Below are 21,811 nucleotides of genomic sequence, written 5' to 3'. Positions count from 1 at the left end.
CCAGAATGGGTGTCAAGTTGACTATAGGAAAGGGAGCTTGAGCGAGCAGAGGATTTTTAGGGAGATATCTGCAAGGAATAGTCAGGGCTCTAAAGCCAGTACACTACAAGGCTCGATACGGTTTAGGGTTCCAGCTGGACATGCGTCAAAAAAGAAAGCAGTGGAAGAAAGATCATGAAAGAAGGATCGCAAGAATATTAGGCCGAGAACCAGAATGGGAGCCCATGGAATTCCCTCATTTATCAAGAACATTTACATCTGCGGGAATGATATACCCAGGGCAGTATAGTGCACAAAGCACAATGTTAATGATCGAAGAGGGTTTTCAGAATATCAATATAAATGTCATTGACAAAGGAGCTGACACGAGTAAAGACGTCTCAAAGATACGCCATTGTCCCCCGGGTTTCATGTTGAACAATTGGACTACCGAGGATCTTCTTATAGTTTATAAGTCTTCAGAGTAATACTCAAACGTTAACATTTTATTATGTCCTTAGATATAATAGAATTCTTTTGTAAGAGCTTGCATTCGCTATTTATCATTTAAATGAATATCAATGAAGATGCATTTTGTCACAAGTTTTCGCATTATCACTAATTCCATAATCATTCCATAGCCTATCTTTACATTTGCCTCATGCCATACCATAACATTCAGTTTGTTGGTTTCAATACTTAGATGCCCCTCTATAGTTTCCTTTTCCATTCAATTTTTAGGTGCTCAGATATCAATTGCATGAACAAACCCGTTACGAGTCCTGAAATCGATTTTGAGAAGGCTGTTTGTTTAGGAGAATTCGAAGCTGAAGAAAATGCTGAAGACTATGTCTCATCTCCTGACTTGCTAGAAATGGTGGAACAAGAGGATAAACAGATTTTGCCTCATCAAGAATCTGTTGACACAATAAACTTGGGAGCTGAAGAAAGGAAGCAAGAAGTGAAGATTGGGACCTCTATTTCAGGGGGCACTAGGCATAATTTGATTACTTTGCTCCGTGAGTACAAAGATGTATTCGCATGGTCATATCAGGATATGCCAGGATTGGATGAAGATGTAGTGGTCCATAAGCTCCCATTGAAGCCAGAATGCAAACCCATTCAACAAAAGCTAAGACGGATGAGACCTGAGATGTTGTTGAAAATAAAAGAGGAAGTCAAGAAGCAATTTGATCTCGGCTTCCTACAAACCTCAAATATCCAGTGGGTGGCCAACATAGTTCCAGACCAAAAAAGACTAAGAAATACGAATGTGAGTGGATTATCGTGACCTGAATCGAGCAAGTCCCAAAGATAATTTTCCCTTACCACACATTGATACGTTGGTAGATAACACAGCAAATCATTCATTGTTTTCATTCATGGATGGATTCTTGGGGTATAATCAGATCAATATGGCCCCTAAGGATATGGAGAAAACTACCTTCGTAACAATGTGAGGAACATTCTGCTACAAGGTGATGCCATTTGGGTTAAAGAATGCTGAGGAAACATATCAGAGGGCTATGGTGACGTTATTCCATGACATGATGCATAAAGAAATAGAGGTCTATGTCGACGATATGATTGCTAAATCCCGAGGGGAAGAAGAGCATGTAGTGAACCTGAAGAAGTTGTTCGACAGACTGAGAAAGTTCTAACTAAAGCTCAATCTGGCCAAATGTACGTTTAGGGCTACCTCAAGAAAATTGCTTGGCTTCATTGTCAGCGAGAGAGGCATTGAAGTTGATCCAGATAAAATAAAAGCCATTCAAGAGTTACCACCTCCGCGCACGCAAAAGGAAGTCAGAGGATTTTTAGGGAGATTAAACTACATCGCCCGATTTATCGCTCAACTTACCAACCAATGCGACCCAATCTTTCGACTCCTTCAAAAACATAATCCCGGAGAATGAAACGAGGAGTGCCAAGTGGCTTTTAACAAGATAAAACAGTATTTGTCTAGTCCTCCAGTGCTAGTACCACCAATGCCTGGAAGACCATTGATATTGTATTTGACTGTGTTCGAGAATTCAATGGGTTGCGTACTGGGGCAACATGACGAGTCCGGAAAGAAAGAAAAGGCGATCTACTACCTCAGCAAAAAGTTCACTGAATATGAGGCAAAGTATTCATCCATAGAAAAATACTGTTGCACTCTGGTTTGGGTAGCTCGAAGACTCAGGCAATATATGCTGTATCATACGACATGGCTAATTTCAAAGTTGGACCCAATAAAGTACATGATGGAATCACCTGCACTCTCAGAAAGAATGGCATGATGGCAGATCTTACTATCAGAATATGATATCGTCTATGTGAGCCAAAAGTCGATAAAAGGGAGCGCAATAGCTGACTTCTTAGCAACTCGAACAATAGAGGAATACGAGCCATTGGGATTTGATTTCCCAGATGAAGACTTGATGTGCATTACAGAAAAAGAATGTGAGTCATCAAAAGAAAAGTCATGGAAGATAAGCTTTGATGGTGCATCGAATGCATTGGGGCATGGGATTAGAGCAGTCTTAGTACCACCAGAAAGAAACCATTACCCACTCACTGCTAGGCTGAACTTTTTCTGTACCAATAACATAGCAGAATATGAAGCTTGTATCATGGGACTTCATGCAGCAATTGGATGAAACATCAAAACTTTAGAGGTGTACGGAGACTCAGCCTTGGTGATATACCAAATCCGTGGAGATTGAGAAGTGAGAGATTCGAAACTGGTCAAATACAGTGATCTAGTGGCAGAGCTGATTAAAGAATTCGAAGAAATAACTTTAATTACCTCCCACGAGAAGAAAACCAATTGGCTGATGCCCTGGCCACTTTGGCTTCAATGTTCAAAGCAAACAGAGAAACATAAATAATACCTCTTCAAATGAGCATATATGAAGTCCCTGTACATTGTTTCAGTATTGAAAAAGAGCTAGATGGATGGCAATGGTTCCATGATATCTTAGAATATGTCAAGAACCAAAAGTATCCCGAACAAGCAAATGAGAATGACAAACGAACAATCAGAAAATGGCAGCGGGATCTGTTCTTGATGGGAACATCCTGTACAAAAGAGGAAAAGATCAAGTGCTCTTGAGATGCGTAGATGCTGTTGAAGCCAGAAAAATACTTGAAGATGTCCACTAGGGAATTTGTGGGACACATGCCAATGGTTTCACTATGGCCAGGAAGATTATAAGACTCGGTTACTACTGGCTGACGATGGAAAGCGACTGCATTAGTTTTGCAAGAAAATGCCACAAATGTCAAATTTATGGGATAAGATTCATGTAGCCCTTTTGCCCCTTCATGTCATGACTTCTCCGTGGCCCTTTTCTATGTGGGGCATGGATGTTATAGGGCCAACTTCCCCAAAAGCTTCTAATGGACACCGGTTCATTTTTGTGGTTATTGATTCCTTCACAAAATGGATAGAAGCTGTTTCGTTTGCCAATGTGACAAAGACTGCAGTTTGCAGATTTTTGAAAAAGGAAATCATTTGTCGATATGGTTTGCCTGAGAGAATCATTTCAGATAACGCCTTGAATCTGAACAACAAAATGATGAAGGAAGTGTGTGAGCAGTTTCAAATAAAGCATCATAACTCGTCACCCTATCGCCTAAAATGAACGGAGTCAAGAAGCGACCAACAAGAATATTAAGAAGATTATTGGGAAAATGACCGAGACATATAAAGATTGGCATGAGAAGCTACCATTTGCTTTGTATGCATATCGTACATCTGTGCGGACATCTACGGGAGCAACTCCTTTCTCTCTGGTCTATGGAATAGAAGCTGTGCTACCTATCGAAGTTGAGATCCCCTCTTTACGAGTCTTAATGGATTCGAAACTAAAGGAGGCAGAATGGGTTCGAGCTCGATATGACCAGTTAAACCTCATCGAAGAAAAACATTTAAAGGCAATTTGTCACAGACAGATGTACCAGAAGAGAATGATCGCGGCCCATGACAAGAAAATACGGCCAAGAGAATTCCACGAAGGAGAACTCGTGCTGAGAAAGATTCTTCCAATACAGAAGGACTTACGAGGAAAATGGGCACCAAATTGGGAAGGACCATATGTCGTAAAGAAGGCATTCTCGGGCGGAGCTTTGATTCTCACTGAGATGGATGGGAAGGAGTTACCGAATCTAGTGAATTCAGATACTGTGAAGAAATATTATGCTTAAAAAAGGAAAATCAAGATGAAAACCCGAAAAAGGGCATCTTAAAAAAAAAGAAAAAAGAAAAAGAGAGAGGGATCTAGGTGAAAACCCGAAAAGGGCGTCTTGATTAACACAAAAGATTAGGATGAAAACCCTAAAGGGAGTTCTAATGAAGCAAACACTGGCTTAAAAAGCAAGGCGTTTTGAACGGTGGGTCAAACAGAGAGACTACAGTATTTGAAGCATTTCTGAAAACTCGAAATCTCTTACGCAAGAAAGCCATGCTCGAAAAGATTTTTGATTGAAGAATGTGGAAGAGTTCATGCGTTGAATATCTAGAGCATTTGTATTTGTTGAAATGCGATCCCCTTTCTCTTTTTTTTACTATCATTGATTAACTTTCTTTGTTTACTACATTTGAAATGAATAAATGTGAGGTATCCTTTTGTCCCTACCTGACCATTTTCATGCATCTCATTATGTGGTTCATTTACATGATAAATAGTGAAATGACATACTCTAAACAAAAGAAGTGCTAAGCATTACCCGGACAAGAATTTGATAAGTACAAGAGCCTCAAAGCAAGGACAAAGTTCAACCAGGGGCAAAAGAGCGATATCTGAGAAACGCAGATTAGTCGTGAAGCTAGAGGATGGGTACAGGGCCTGAAGAGAAAGTCAAGAGTCAAAGCAATAAACGCAGATCATCAAAAATCATGACGGAAAGGGACATATGACAAGCAAGCCCAAGGCACATAGCATGATCATGTAGGCATAAAGGCATTTAAGGCAAACATGTGCATTTCATGATAACATCATGCATGACATATACATGTATTTCAGCAGAACAAGAGATTTCGATGATAGTTGTATTGAATCAAAGGAAAGGACACCTGAGTTCCACCAGATGACATCTTTTGGTATTTTGATGTTTTTATTTCTATCTTTCAAAAAAATCAACTCATATTGCGAGAGGTGAGTTGGGCCTCAGGTCACACGCTAAGGTATTTTCAATTTTCGTTTTTTCAATTTATGCTTTTCAAAAATCAACTCATATTGCGAGAGGTGAGTTGAGCCTCGGGGCACGCTGAGGTATTTTTAATTTCTGTTTTTCAATTTCTGCTTTTAATTTCTGTTTTTCAAAAATCAACTCATATTGCGGGAGGTGAGTTGAGCCTCAGGGCACGCTGAGGTATTTTCAATTTCTGTTTTTCAATTTTTGCCTTACAAATTCTGCTTTTCAAATCAACTCATATTACGAGAGGTGAGTTGAGCCTCAGGACACGCTGAGGTATTTTCAATTTTCGTTTTTTTAATTTATGCTTCTAAAAAAATCAACTCATATTGCGAGAAGTGAGTTGAGCCTCAGGACACGCTGAGGTAATTTTAGTTTTTGTTTGTCAAAACTCAAATCATATTGCAAGAGGTGAGTTGAGCCTCAAAACACGTTGAGGTATTTTCAATTTCTGTTTTTCAAAAAAATCAACTCATATTGCGATAGGTGAGTTGAGCCTCAGGACACGCTGAGGTAATTTCAATTTTTGTTTGTCAAAAATCAACTCATATTGCGAGAGGTGAGTTGAGCCTCAAGACACGTTGAGGTATTTTCAATTTCTATCTTTAAAAAAAATCAACTCATATTGCGAGAGGTTAGTTGAACCTCAAGACACGTTGAGGTATTTTCAATTTCTGTTTTTCAAAAAAATCAACTCATATTGCGATAGGTGAGTTGAACCACAAGACGCTGAGGTAATTTCAATTTTTGCTTGTCAAAAATCAACTCATATTGCAAGAGGTGAGTTAAGCCTCAAGACACGTTGAGGTATTTTCAATTTCTATCTTTCAAAAAAAATCAGCTCATATTGCGAGAGGTGAGTTGAACCTCAAGACGCTGAGGTGTTTTCCATTTCTGTTCTTCAATTTCTGTGTTTCAAAAAAAATCAGCTCATATTGCGAGTGGTGAGTTGAGCCTTGGCTCACACGCTGAGGTATTTTCAAATTCTGTTTTTCAAATTTTGTTTTTCCAAAAAATCAAATCATATTGCAAGAGGTGAGTTCAGCCTCAGGACAAGCTGAGATATTTTCAATTTCTTTTTTTTCAATTTATGTTTGTCAAAAAAAATCAACTCATATTGCGAGAGGTGAGTTGAGCCTCAGATCACACGCCAAGGTATTTTCAATTGATTTTTATTTTTATTTTTTTTCAATTTATGCTTTGCAAAAATCAACTCATATTACGAGAGGTGAGTTGAGCCTCGGGTCACATACCGAGGTATTTTCAAAATCTGTTTTACAAATTTTGTTTTAAAATCAACTCATATTATGAGAAGTGAGTTGAGCCTTGGCTCACGTCTTGAGCTATTTTCAATTTCTATTTTAATGTTTAGTTTTAAAGAGTCAATTCATATTGCGAGAAATGAGTTAAGCTCGGGATCACATGCCGAGTAAAGAATAAAGACCGGAATTAATCGAAGACACGATTTTATATCCCTGAAGTTACAGTGAAGCTAATTGAAGTTGCAGTGGAGCTAATCGATGATATCGATCTTACCTTTCTAAAAGTTGCGAAGAGAAGACCACAAATTTTATCGACTAAAGCGATGGAAGAGCAGATTGAAGTCGTAGATCTTATCTTTTGAAGTCACCTTGAGTAAATCGAAGCTACAAAGCATATATCAGAAGATGCAGTGGATTTGATCAAGACAACAAGATACAGTGGTTTGGAAAGAGACTACCTGGATGAGAAGAGCACCAAAGAAGTCCATACTTAGTAAGACTGGGCAAAATTGGCCTTTCTTTGTGTCTTTGCTTTATTCCCGTTACACGATAATAAGCAAAGAGGGGCAGCTGTTGTAGGTCAATTTTAACCCATTTACACCAAAACCCAATTTAACCTTACCTAACCCACCAAAATTAAACCCAAAACCCAAAATCTTAACTACCCAAAGCCCAATTTACATCAAAACCCCAATGGTCCAAACCCTAAGCCCAAATCAAAATAAAAAAAAACCTTAGCCCACAACCTAAACTTTTCTCAACTAAATCCTAGCCTTTGCCACCACCAACTCCACTAGCCACACTTGCTCCACCACCAACTCCACTAACGACACTTGCTCCACCACCTACTCCACTAGCCACACTTGCTCCACCACCACTTGTACCTACAAATGAAGACATAAACAATAAAAAATATTTTGTAAATGGCTATATAAGCCTTCTCATATTTTGTATTTAGGAAGAATTTTTGGGGGAGAAAGTTATCGTAAAGGATTTTTGTGAGGTTTGTTTAAAGTAATCAAGGAGAAGAGTTATTGTAAAGGCTAGTTTTTGGAGAGGCTAGTTTTTTTTTTTGGAGATTAATCAAATATCAAAGCAAAAAAGGTTTCTTGGTCTATTCTCGTTTCATGTTCTTTGTTTGCTTATTGTTTTCCTTTCAGTTTTATTTTGTTTCTTTTATACGAAAGTAAAAATAAAAGGAGGAAGCTTTCCCATTTTTACCGAAAAAGTTTTTTTTGAGGTTCGGCTGCCGTGTATGGTGGCACCGACGGTGGTCGTGACAGTCCGTTAAGGATCGACGGTGACCGACCTTGTGGCCTAAATCACCCACTCTCTCCCTCTCTTTTTTTTGTTATTATTATATTTCTTAATATTATATTATGTATATATTCTTTTAATATATTAGGTATATTCTAAATTCTATATTACGTATATATATATTATACTATTTATGTATATATCTTTAATACTATATTATTTATATTTTTTTTCTACATGTTATCTTATGTATATATTTTAATTATATTATGTATGTATTTTTACACTATATTACGTATATATTTTTTTTATATCTATTTTATACATATGTATATATTATATATATCTTAACATTACTAGTTATATTTTCACTATTTTATGTATATACTTCAAACACTATATATAGTATATTTCTAACACTATTACTATTTATAAATATATATATATATATTTTACGTACATACTCTTAATATCTTTATTATGTATATATTCGTTGTTTTTATTTCATATTGGATACAATTATTACGTTTAATATATCGCATGCATTGTTATTGTTTTAATATTGTTGTCATATTTATTATTTGTTTCAATGTATTTCCAACTCGTTTATTTTTGTCTCCGCCTATTTTATATCATTACATTGTTCATTACTTTAAAGATTTTTATTCATGTTTTACTAATTTCAATAAATAAGGCAATGTTTAGCATTTTGGAACATCGAAGAATTGTGCCCTAACTTACGGGGTTTCGGTCTCTTGTTGGTTCTAAATAGCTAAATATCCTTGTAATACCCCGAAAAACTTTACAGCAATATATTATCCTTGATATAATAAAATAAGGAAATAAAGTGATAAAAAGGGAAGTTTTGCGTTATGGAAACATTGGGAAGTAAATTATGATATCTTGATTCAGGAAAGGACTAAATTGTAAAATTCAGAAAAGTTTTGTTGCCTAAGAGTAAATACTCAAGACTTAAGGGGTTAAAGTGTAAATATGAAAAGTTGAAGGACCAATAGTGTAAATATTTTAAAGGTAGAATGATCTAGAAACTAAGGAAAATGGATAAATTAGGACCAAATTGAATAAGTGAATAACTATGAGGGACTAAATTGCAATTTTACCAAATTAAATATGACTCAAGGATGGAATTCTAAAAGATCATGAAGGGCAAAATGGTCAATTAGTAAGAGAGAGAATTCTAGAATGTAATGATTATGTTGATGATATTTTAAATTAATTAATTAGATAAATATTACTTTATTAATATTTTATGAGATATTTAATATTATTTTATTATTATTTATTTAGTATATAAGGAAAGAAAGATGAAGCATTTTCATCATCTTTCCTTTCCATGCAAACCAACGTGAGAAAGAGTAAGAAGAAAAGAAGTTTTCTTTCTTTACAATTTAGTCCTTTCACCAAAAATTCATTATTCTCACCTAAAAATTGAAAGAATTTCCATAGCCATCAAGAGAGAAAGATAGCAAGGAGATGATGGGGAGTAAGAATATCAAGTTAGATTCAAGAAATAGAAGCTGGAGGAGAGAGAAAAATCAAGTTAAAGATTGAAGTTAATAAGAAAAGGTAAGAACATTAAGATTTCAATATATTTTTAAGTCTAATATTGTTGAAAAAGCATGGAATTCATGTTAATGTAGAGTTTTCTTTTATATGATTCCATGTTTTTGATATATTAGTGAAGGGAAATGAGAGAAAATAATGGGAAATATGGTAGAAAATGGAAATAGGAGTGTTATAAACTTGGTAATCAATATGTTGCACTAAAGTAGTTTTAGACAGTAGTAATAGGCTAACTTTGAAAAATCACCAAAAATGATAGAAATTGAATTAGAAGCTAAGGGTGATATGTAATTAAATCTTATTGAGTCTATTTTTATATAAAATAAATAGAGAAAGTAAAGTAATTCTTTATTTTGAGATATTTATATTTTTGTGAGACTGGTTCAGAAGGATTTCAAGAACCCTTGTTCTGACTTGGAAAAATCACTAAAAATTATAAAAAAATAATTTTGTTACATACTTTATATGGTTAAATTCCTTAATGAGTCTATTTTTATAAGAAATAAATTATAACATCATTTGAATTCTGTTTAAAGAGATAATTAAATTTTAGTGAAGAGTGGTCAGAACTGTCAAATAGCAAAATAGGGGAGACTTTAATGAATAAACTGTACTAATTGGCTAAACCAAAAATTCTGAAAATTTTATGGTAAGAAGACATGTGAGTCTAGTTTCAGGAAAAATTAATGGATCTTAATTTCGAGTTCTGTAGCTTAATATATAAATAATTTAGTGACTATGACACAAATGGACAGTTTTGAATGTACATATAAGTAAATAGTGAAATTATTGATAATGTTACTTGTTGCATGTTATATAAATTAAGGATGTGGAATGGAGAGGAGGAGGAAAATATGTATGAATATTCATCTAGCATGGCTAATTTGCATGTTTTAGGCTGAGGGACTAAATTGAATAAAAGTAAAACTTTATGGACAATTTTGTAAAAATGTCAGAAATGACTAAATTGCATGAAATAGATTATTTTATTATTTAAATTACAAAATTTAACGAAATTATCAATTCAGTTCAAGATCGGGGGAAAACATGTTTTAGGGATTAAATTGAAAAGTGTTGAAATTGTGAAAATTTTTGATATTTTATAGAATTCATGGACTGTTATCGATATGTATGATAATAATAGCTGGAAATAAGGATTAAATTGCAAGAATTTTATTTTCTTGACCCTAAGGATGAAATCGTCATTAATTAAAAGTTTAGGGGCAAAATGGTAATTTTTGCCTGGAGCATTAATTAAATGCATTAGAATATGAAATGAATGAAAATGATGATCAAATTTATTTATAAAGATCCGGACGACACAAATACGAGACTTGATCATGGAAAAGAAAATATATCAGAATAATGAAATCATAAACACGAACAATCAATGAGGTAAGTTTGTGTAACTTGAATTGTATTTTTAAACACTTGAAATATGTGGTTATGTAATGAAAATATGATTTGAATATTCAATTTATGATAATTGATGAAATATTGGTAAATACTCGATATAACTTGAAAATAAATCCCTGTTGAATGGAAGGAAAATTCGATGGATCTCTGAAAAGGAATTGACGGTAAAAAGGATCTAGCCCGGACGGGTGATCCTATCTTGATATAGCCCTCCCGAAGAATATGTGTAAAATGGATTTAGCCCGGACGGGTAATCTGAATTAGGATCTGAATTTAGCTTTGGACTGTAATTGGATCCAAGCTCATTAGAGTAATTGTCGTTGCAGGATTTAGCCTAGACGGTAATCCCAACAATACTCTATGAGTTTATATTCTGAGGATTTAGCCTGGACTGGTAATCCCACTGTAAGAATGAGGTTCGCGAGAGTGTGCTCTCTGATAGAAAATGTGTAAGACCATGGTTGAAAGATACCATGGCAACCTGATATGAAATGTGTAAGACCATGGTTGAAAGATACCATGGCAACCTGATATGAAACGTGTAAGACCATGGTTGAAAGATACCATGACAACCTGATATGAAACGTGTAAGACCATGGTTGAAAGATACCATGGCAATGTGACATGAAATGTGTAAGACCATGGTTGAAAGATACCATGGCAACGTGATTGGGAAATGAATAAGACCATGGTTGAATGATACCATGGCAACATGATGAAAATGAGTAAGACCATAGTTGAAAGACACTATGGCATCATGTCGAAGATAAATAAGATCGTGGAAGAGAAACGCCAAGATATCATTGAACAACTAATATTCGGGTAATATAACAAATGGTTAAATGAATTGGTTATACAAAATGGTAATGTGAAATGTTTACGAGGATTGGTCATATGGAAATAAATGTACAAAATAGTTGTATGAAATAATTTATAAGATAGATAAATGAAATAAGTATAGGTACATGGAATTTAAATTATGTTAAGTTTAATACGAACCATTACCGAAATAAATATACCTAAGATATAAGGAAATGATGGTGCATGAAATGTTGATAAAATGAAATGAATGATATATGTTATTAAAGAAACGGTAAGAGAATGATATGTATCATGACATGTACATATGAGATTATCTTTTATATGTTAACATAAGGAAAATATGTAAGTTAATACGAGTATTAAATTCAAATATGACATATTGAGAAAATAAGAATTTATATGAAATATGTGTAAGTACACTAACAAGTGTTGTTGTTGATGCTTAGGCAAGTGCCAAGCCATTGATTGAATGGTAATATATTTATTGATGCATTGAATTGATAAGTATTTAAGTGAAATTTTTTTAGTTATTTGCAAGTGGTAGTAATGCTCTGAAACCCTATTCTGGCAGCGGATACGGGTTAGGGGCGTTACAATTCTTTTGAGTTTTGAAATGCACGGATTTCCAATTTAAATTAAAAGATGACCTTGTGCTCGAGAATTCATAGTATTGTGTCCTAACTTACGGGATGTGATACTCCGATATCTCGAGATAAGGAAATCTTTAAACAAATCGATTTAAGCTAATTCAAGAATTTTAAAATCAGTATTAATAGAAAAGATCGTATTCCAAGTCCCTTCCCGATTTTTAATTTTCGACATTAAGACACTAACTAATCAATTCGGCACCAATTTTTTGGGCATGTCGAGGGTGCTAATCCTTCCTCGCACGTAACCGACTCCCGAACTCATTCTCTCAAGTTTCGTAGACCAAAGGCCCTGTTTTAGTAAACTAAAATTGATTTATTAAAACAAAGGTGATCCGATCACACCTGATAAAAGATTGGTGGCGACTCCCATTTTAATTTTCACTTTCAAACAAAGTCGATCCCCGTTTTCAAAAGAATGGTTTCGACACTTGTCATTAATAAATATAGCCTCAATCAATGCCCTAAGAATGATTTTGAGATTACAAAAAAAAATGCATTAGATTTTTTACATTTTAGCAGTAGAAAGTCTAATGTATATTCAGGTTTGTATACATTGGAATATTGTGTACATTATTGAGATGTTTGGCAGATATTTTAAGCAACTCTGGTTTGGACAATTGGATAACATCCAAGAACGTTATAAGGTATTTTCAAAGAACAAAAGATTACATGCTCACATATCGGAGGTCTAATCAATTAGAGGTCATCAGGTATACAGACTCCAATTTTGATGGAATATAGATACAAGATTTTGTCACTAAGGTGCAAATTGTGAAAACAAATTGCAATCTTTTATTCCAATAGCAACAGGAGCACATCAAAGTCAAAACACATAGACTTTAAGTTCCTTGTTGTTGAAGTAAAAGTTCAGAGTAGTTAGGTGCCAATAAAGGATATTAGGACAAACTCCATGATTGCGGATCCGCTTACTAAGAAACTACACCTAAGGTTTTATAAGAGCACACTGCTCATATGGGTGTAATGTCATTTAAAGGATATTTGGTTTTAGTGGGAGTTTGTATTTTTTAAATGCTTTTATGTTATAGACACATTTTCAGTTTAAAGATAGTAAGTTTATTTTATGCAGAAATAAAGCTTATTTGGTTTATTCACACTCTGATTTTGGTAAGATTTGATATCATTAAGGAGGACCAGTTGGAAATAGACATGTTTAGATCGTATTGCATGTAATTTCCATGCTACACATCCATATTTGATCTATGTCATTTGGCTGTGTTCATATTCGTGATCATGGATGGATTTAGTTATGATATATGTAACGAAAGTCGCCTTGGTTCTAGGTTAACATAATTAATGGACGAGATTGTTCGGAATACCTTTTGGATATGATACTAAAATTTCGAGCTCATAAGGTTCTATAATGACATGTAATTATGAGTAATTAGTATATATATGTGGTCCAAGTAAGAGATTGTTGGAAAATATGGACATCACATATATAATAAGGGTAATTACATATTATTATTTACTATCATGATAGGTTAGCCCAAATTAAAAGTGATCTAATTTGGTTAAAATTTTAATGAGCTTTAATTATTAAATAAAGTATGGGTCAAATATGTGTGGAAACTCTAGTATTTAAGTTCTAATTAAATTCCAATTAATGACGGGCTAATTAGAATTTGATTAGAACTAATATGCCAAGGTTATAAATATTAGGGTTATGTGAATTTCTTGTGTGCTACTTTGGAAGATCAAATCCCCAAGATCCGGTAAAACTTCAAGAAGTTCATGGATTCAGGTACGCTTCCGCATCTAGTTTTGTTCTTGATTTATTCTTGATAATTTGACATGATAGATCCTAGTTTATTAAGTTTTATTTCAGATTTATTTTACAAATCTAACACTTCAACCTTATGGTGGCCAGTGAATGGTGTTTGAGGGTCAAAGCAGGGAGGTGAGGAGAGATTGTGCAGTGAGGATAAAGATATTGGTGATGAGGATTGTCGTAATTGTGATGGTGGTGATGAGTTAAAGAATGGCAATGGAGAACTTAAGGATGGTGATGAAGGATTGAAGTCAAAGAATTAAAAACAATATAGAACGTTTGAGTTTTAAGGAAAATAAAAAGAATTTAAGAGTTCTAAATAAATTAGGCGAAAATTATATGTTGAGTAAGAAGAGAGACATAGCTAGGTTTGTGAGTAAGACCAAAAAAAATGTAGAAATTTTTGAATTGTTTGAATTTTAAAATTATATTTATTTTTATAATTAAAATTAATTTTATATTTTTTTATAATTAGGACCCAATTGTAAAAGGCTTAAATGTTGAGTACTATTTTTTAGAATCAGACCAAATTAATGCAATGTGAAAACGAAAATGTATCAAAATATCAAAATTAAATAGTTGGATAACTATTTTTCATAATTTAGTCAAAATAAGAAACTTACAAATATTTAGGTTTAGGTATTACTTATGGAATTTACCCAAGAAAGATACTTCTCCAATTCTTTTTTTTTTTTGAAAATAATTCTCCAATTCATTGTAACTTTTCAACATATATAGTTATTATTATTAGATGACGAAATTAACATTTATCGTTTACTACATTACATTTTGTCTATTATTTTCAAAAATAATCATTTTTATTATTTTAATCAATTTTTCCCTTAATTATAGCAAATAACTTTTTATAAAAATATATATATTTCTTTTTTCTATCACTTAGATAAAGAGAAAAACCTTAATGTTTAGTTGCTCCTCCTAATTTCATATATAATTGAGTTAGTGAATAAAAATATTTTATCTATCAATTAAATAATATAATATAAATTTCCACTTTTGATTTATTAAATGAAAAATGTATTTATTTATCAATTAAATAAAATACCAACTTTTGTGTTTTAAACAATAAAATAACTTATACCATCAATCTTATAAATGCATTCTTAAATAACCTTACAATCTACAAAAAAAAACCATTTCCCCTAATAAATCAAATAAAATTATACTAAAATTCCAAAGGTAAAAAGAAAAAATATATATTTTAGTGGGTTGGTTTTTAAGAGTGGATAGTCATATTGACGTATTGGGCTTTTTAAAAGTGTAGCTTTTTTTTAAAGAGTAAATTACACGTTTTATCTTTATTTAATAAATATATGATAAATTTTTTATTTTTCTTAACTTTTTATTGAATTAGTATCACACTCACAATAGAAAGTAAAAAATCAATAATTGAGTTATAAGTAAAATAATAAATTGCTTAAAATTCAAGATTTTTAGACTAGATTCAATTCTTAGTCCTTCATTTAAATGTTTGAAATAAAAATTAAAAAGTCATATTAATATTCGATTTCTTTTACTGTCAAATAAACTCGACACCAACCTTATAACATACTTGCATATAGATATACTATACTCAATGTTTACCACCTACATACAAACTTGGCTTTTATTTAATTGAATTTTAAACCTATATATATACATTCATAGGAAAGGGAAACTCAGTCAAAAAAGATATGCTAAAGATGTAAAACTTCTTCAACTTTACACATTAGATCCCTCCCATTTTCTTAAATTACAATTTGCATTAGGCTGGCAGAGTGAAAAGCATTTGATAGCTGCGGGCAAACTAAAGCTAAGATAATACAAAATTGCATAAGTTAATAAACTCAGAGCAGCGAGGCTCAATTACATAAAGCGGAAGAAGAAAAAGAGAGGAAAAAAAAGGGGAATGTAGACCATGAAATACAATTATACATTATCACACACAAAAAAAAAAAAAAAAACTGTCAATCACATCAAATGGGAGATGTTTCAATCATATTTACAAAAAATCTGATTCTGTTCAGAAGTATGACATATGAGACTTAAAATTAAAAATTCTGATTACTTGTATACTGGGAAATAAAAATCTTAGATGAACACTCTGGTTTTGTCCACAATGATAACAATTCGCGTTGTTATATAAATGAACACTCCCAGAACCAGAAACCTGTATTTGAAATTTCTGAACCAGCCAGACACAAATGGGTGAGCTTTTATGTTACAAGAACCAATCAGGTTTTTTGATGTTTTTGTAGAGAGCATCCAACTGATGCAAGGTAATTGGAAAAGTTATATAACTAAGTTGTTGATTTAATGAAGAATAAAAAGGAAGATACTTGGCAAAAAGTAAAAAGTGAAACTAAGAAAAGACTAAGATATCCAATGAAGATAGATGCAGAGAGAAAGGAGCAACATCGCGTTGATTCTCCATCGTATATGGACTAAAGCCAGAGTTGAATCTAAAACCTACTCCTATCCCATCCATATCTAGTTTTACCAGTGGAGGCAGCCAAGGTATCATTAGGTTGCACATGCAAAATTTTGAAGGAGAAAACACCTTTGGGAGTTCCTTCCCTATCTGATTTCACTGAAAAATACTACTCACAGAACAATCATCGTGAACACGCCAAATGGTTTCACCCAACAGATTAGCCACAGAGAGAACTGTGAGCTGGGGGAAGTAGTTCTTCTCTGCCACTGGAAGAGTATTTGTAATGATCACTTCTTGGAAAAGGCCACTTGACAGCCTATCTATTGCAGGAGGGCTGCCATGAAAAACAATATATATTTTAACAAAATGATATCCATGAAAAGGTTGATACATATGACACATTAATCCAAACAAAATTAATTTTAAACCTGAAAACTGCATGACTACAGCATGCATAAACTTCCCTCGCCCCCTCTTGGTGTAGCAGTGCTGCCCCCTTTGCAATCGTTCCTGGTAAAACATAAATTGAATTTATAACACAGCTGATGGACAAAAAAGACAATTTTCAAGGCAGCCATGGACAATCCTGATGGAAGTATTTTCTCCAAAAGGATAAGAAAGTACTTCACAAAAGATGACGAGAACAGAACTTTAAAGAGAAAACAAAAAGGTGCAAGAAACGAGTTTTTTGCCACCATTTGACCATTGAATACATAAGGATAAGCAAAAGTTACACGTGTATTTGTGATTGAGAACAGGTTTATGTTTGCTCACTTCACATTGCTTTCACTCACCAGCAGTGTCAATCATATCATCCACCATAACTGCAACTTTTCCTTTTACGTCACCAATTAGGTTCATTACCTGCAACATAAAAATTAACCATTGACCTTGAGACAATAATAACATAATAGACATAGAACTAAAAACTGTGAATTCTGAAGACTTATTAGCCGCAGATATCAGCTTAATGCCAAGTCTGAAATGTCTTGATATTGATTACTAACTGCAGCAATTATTTTAACACTTACAGCATGGCTATCTGAACCAGACCAGGAACCAGCCAACCACCAGTCTGGAGAAAGGCTCTAGATAGGATAAGCCGCAAACCGGAACAGACCCATTGAACCGGACTAAAAAACAGGTTTAATATTTTATTTTTATGAATTTTTTTAATGATTTATCTAATCGAACTGTCCGGACTATGGCCTGACCAGTTAGAACATCGGTCAGGTTATGAAAACCTTGACTTATGGTAGACAAAAATGTCAACTAAATATGGGAAAAGGGCACAATACTTTCCTAACTGATTGTCTCTATAATAGCTGCCAAATATCCTACTATATCCCTGGACAACATCATCCTGTCTTGAACACTAAAAACCACCTTAAATAACAGTAAATATAAAAGCACAATCAATGTGGAAGAAAGATACCGAAAGCAGTGATGAAGAGAAAGCATTACCTCTGCAACATTGTGTCCATGACGTCTTTTATCCACAATGGCTAAAGGTGCATCTGATAGTTTTTTTGCAAAAGATCGTGCTCTTGCTACTCCTCCAACATCAGGTGAAACCACCACCAAGTCATCAGAAGAAATTGTCTTGCTGGCAAGATAATCAAGAATCACAGACTACAATCCACAGCACAGTCAAAACATATATGAATCAGTAATCACTTAGCCATTGACAGTCAACAGCTATAAATTAGAAGTTGATTACCTGGCAGTGGACATGGTCCACTGGAATATCAAAGTAACCCATGGACTGCCCAGAATGAAGGTCACAAGCAAGAACACGGTTTGCACCAGCTTCAGTGATCAGATTTGCAACAAGTTTGGCCGCAATGGATTCACGCCCTTGAGTCTGAAAATAAGTATACAGACAACGAGAATATAATTTAGAATGCCATGGAAAATATAATATGTTTCAAAAGCTTCAGAAGTTCATATCTTGTGGAAATAAAAACTACAAAGCAAGGACTTTGACTCAATCAGCATAAACACAATATGTCATATTTTGTTTTGATTATGATAATATGAATAACAAAATATCACTAGACCAGGCTACATCAGGTGGTCAGATTTTAATCAATTTAATTTGCAGCAGGTATCTTAGTTGATAATCCAATTTCATACCCTACAATTCATTACCAAATAGAGACACTTGAACTTGCCTTTCTATCAGCTCTGGCATAACCAAAATAAGGAATCACCACAGTGATATTTTTGGCTGATGCTCTCCGACAAGCATCTACCATTATAAGAAGCTCCATGAGATTCTCATTTGCAGGAGGGCATGTTGATTGCACTAAATATACATCACATCCTCTAACACTCTCTTGGAGCTGAACATAAATTTCCCCATCAGCAAATCGCTTAATGTTAATCTTCCCCAGCTCCAGGCCCATGTACCATGCAATTTCCTGCAATAAAATAACATAGCAAGCAAACACAAGTTGCAAGAAATAAGAAAGCATAATTGCATAAGTTAAGAGACGAAGAGTAATCCTAAGACTTAAAAGCATGAAAAACACATGAAGCTTGACTAGGTACAATAGCTCTAAAAAGAATTTGCAAAATATTGTTATAGCGATGCAGATCCATCTTTGTAGGAGAAATTGTCGAAATGTCATGCAAGCAGGCGGCAACATATTGACTGGTTCAACCTAGAAGGGATCATGAGAGACTATGGGAACCAGCCCAGCAACATTTTCTTATTTCAGGAAGGCTCTTGTTTTGGGTCAAATGACATTTTCCAAAAATCTTATAGCAAATTGTCAAACGTGTAGATATATATACATATATATTTTTCAGAATTGAGACGGTGTTAGAAGCATCCTTCAAACCTTCAGTCAATTACCCGAAAGCTGCATTGGCAACAGTCCCTTAAGGTCTACAACTTACTAATCTTAGCATTTCGACAAGGTTACTGAAAGCGATACATTTAAAAAGGCCTCTTCTCTCTACAACAGAAAGCAATAAGGTAATCAAAATGTAATCCATTAACCTGAGAAAGCGCAGGATTGGCAGTCCCAGAAAACACTTTGAGCTTGCCACCATTTCTGTTAACACTTGTTTCCATTCGAGCCGATTCCAAGAACTTGGGCAGTGTCCTTTCATTAACGATTGGAACCGTTGGCTTCCCATTTCCAATATCCACTGGTTGAGGCAGGTTACATTTCTAGTATTTTCAAAAGAAAAAAGAAAAGCAAGCAACCATTTCAGTCCAACTTTAACGCTACTAAACAAAAGAGGGTTCTATAATTTTGTTTTGTTTTGTTTCCTTCTCTTTCCCAGTTACCCAAAAACTTGCCTTTTCTTGAAAGAACTTCCATTAACTGGAAAATAGTTGCGGACGAATCAAAACGAAGCCAAATTTTTCAAGGAACAAAACCTTACACTGTCGATTTCATCATATACCCACACGTGCGGCGCAATACATAAAAAACAATACTAATAAAAATCAAATATTCAGCTTTAAAAGCAGAAATTAAAACCGAATTATATAATAAGAAAAAGAAAGCTAACATCGGAAAAAAAGTTTTTTTTAAAAAAAAAAACTCACTTGAGATTCTTAAAGACATTCAAAAATTCTGTAAACGAAATCAAAGTTCATATTTAATAAAATAAATTTGGCTTACGAAGCTGTTAGAAGCACAGGTACGAGAGCGAGACTGATTGTAACCGACGGTTTTATGGCTGAGAGAGGAACCGGCGAAGAGTGAAGACGAAGAGGACGACAAAGACGACGACGACGAGTTACACGGAGAAATAATCGTCAACGAAGCCATTCTTCCTTTGGTTGTTAATTTATGTATATATATTCTTCTTCTGGCAATTAGGGCTGGTTCGCGGCGGTTAAGAAAAATAAGCGGCGGCGAAGGAGATGATGGAGTAAAGATGCGGTGGCATTTTATAATATAGATGGTCGAGAAAGTGTAGCGGCCCCTGTTCTTTTTTCTTTTACTCCCCACTTTTGGATTCCTACGCTACGAGCTACACGCTTTGTCTCTATCCTACTGATGACGACACTGAACTTAGCGTATTTTACTCGAAACAAAAATATAGTTAGTATTTAAAATATTGTTTTAATATTTAAATATTGCATATGTGTTTTTTAATTCTTAAATTTTATTTTTACCATAAAATATTATTTTTAAATAATTATTCATACATGTATTTATATTTCTACTAGTAGTTATAACATTTCAAAATTTTTATTTTTAGTATAAAATATTGTTTTGAAAAAGGATAAGATAATATTTATTTCTTAAATTTGATAGTTTTCACTTTAATTCTTAAATTTTTTAGTTAACTTTAGTTCTGAAATTTAATAACTTTTTTAATCTAGCCTTTAAATTTAAATCGATTAAAATATAATGATATGACACAATTTAAGAGTGTCATATCATTACTTACTTTTTTACAATTTTTTATATTTTGAATTTTTTATTTTTAGATTTTATATTTTTTCAAATGATTAAGGCATAATTTATTAGTGCCAGATCATTACAACCTAATAAAATTTAAATTGAATATCTAATTAAAAAATTACTAAATTTCAAAACCAGTGAGAATAAATAAAATTAATAACTAAATTGAAAAAATTACTAAAATCAGATATTAAACGTTATTATATATTTCTTACAACCATATTTGAGAAGTCTATAGAATATTGAAAAATATCACATAATTTTTCCTTTAAAATATTCAAAATATTTAAGATGCAGCGGATTGAGTCTTAATATTTATAATGCAATTAGGTTTTATTTTACTGATTCTGTGAATAAATTGAATATTTTCATGCTTAATAAAGTAACTTCATTAATTGTAGATTTTATTTCCTTAAATACTAACTTATCCTATATATAGAATGACTAATTGGTTAACATCACTGTCACTTAGTAAAATTACCAAAAAAAAATTAAGGTTAATATGCTTCAAATTATTTTACTTTTCATACCTTTAAAATCTAGATTTAGTGTTTTTTTTATTTTTATATTTAAAATTAAGTTTAATTGCTAACATTATTAATTTTTTATTAAATTTATATTTATTATAATGTCATTTTTATTGTGTGTAAAAATTATTTTTTTAATTTCAAAATATCATATTGTTGAATTTTAGAATAATACTAACTGCATTAATAAATAGACTTAATTTTTAAAAATAAAAGTAAAAGAATTAAATTTTAAAATATACGAAAATACATTAACTCAAAACTTATTTTAATCATTAATTAATTATAAACTTAAAATAATAAATATTCTAATACCATGCACCTAACTAGTCATTGAGTAAAAATATAATTTTTCTATAATTATATTTTTATGATTCGTGTTTAATATTTATAACAATTTATTCTAATAATATTATTTTTAAAATTTAAAATTTATTTTTCTTTTAAAAATATAATATACTTATGACTACACTCGAATAT

The 21,811-nt window shown here is 32.9% G+C and overlaps 1 protein-coding gene across 1 annotated transcript; it reads right to left on the bottom strand.

Annotated features, from left to right (window-relative positions):
* Nucleotides 1-15,537: 15,537 nt before the first annotated feature.
* LOC108477167 (ribose-phosphate pyrophosphokinase 1) lies at nt 15,538-20,435 on the bottom strand. Its single transcript, XM_017779633.2, has 8 exons — nt 20,013-20,435; nt 19,379-19,552; nt 18,546-18,794; nt 18,092-18,235; nt 17,836-18,003; nt 17,166-17,235; nt 16,800-16,881; nt 15,538-16,705 (listed from the first exon to the last, which is right to left on the bottom strand). The coding sequence occupies exons 1-8, from the start codon at nt 20,160-20,162 to the stop codon at nt 16,525-16,527; spliced, it is 1,218 nt and encodes a 405-aa protein (XP_017635122.1). The 5' UTR covers nt 20,163-20,435; the 3' UTR covers nt 15,538-16,524.
* Nucleotides 20,436-21,811: the final 1,376 nt, after the last annotated feature.

Source organism: Gossypium arboreum, chromosome 12 (genome assembly GCF_025698485.1).
Source record: "Gossypium arboreum isolate Shixiya-1 chromosome 12, ASM2569848v2, whole genome shotgun sequence".
NCBI classification, from domain to species: domain Eukaryota; kingdom Viridiplantae; phylum Streptophyta; class Magnoliopsida; order Malvales; family Malvaceae; genus Gossypium; species Gossypium arboreum.
The sequence above is the reverse complement of the archived record's forward strand: the minus strand, read 5'-3'. Positions and strand labels throughout refer to the sequence as shown.

Excerpts from the sequence above, each read along its gene's own strand:
- LOC108477167 (XM_017779633.2), bottom strand. The coding sequence starts at position 20,162 with ATGGCTTCGTTGACGATTATTTCTCCGTGTAACTCGTCGTCGTCGTCT. Across the intron at positions 17,236-17,835 it reads ATGGACACAATGTTGCAGAG|GTAATGAACCTAATTGGTGA; the intron begins GTAATGCTTTCT and ends TTTATGTTGCAG. Across the intron at positions 16,706-16,799 it reads TGTAGTCATGCAGTTTTCAG|CCCTCCTGCAATAGATAGGC; the intron begins GTTTAAAATTAA and ends TTTTCATGGCAG.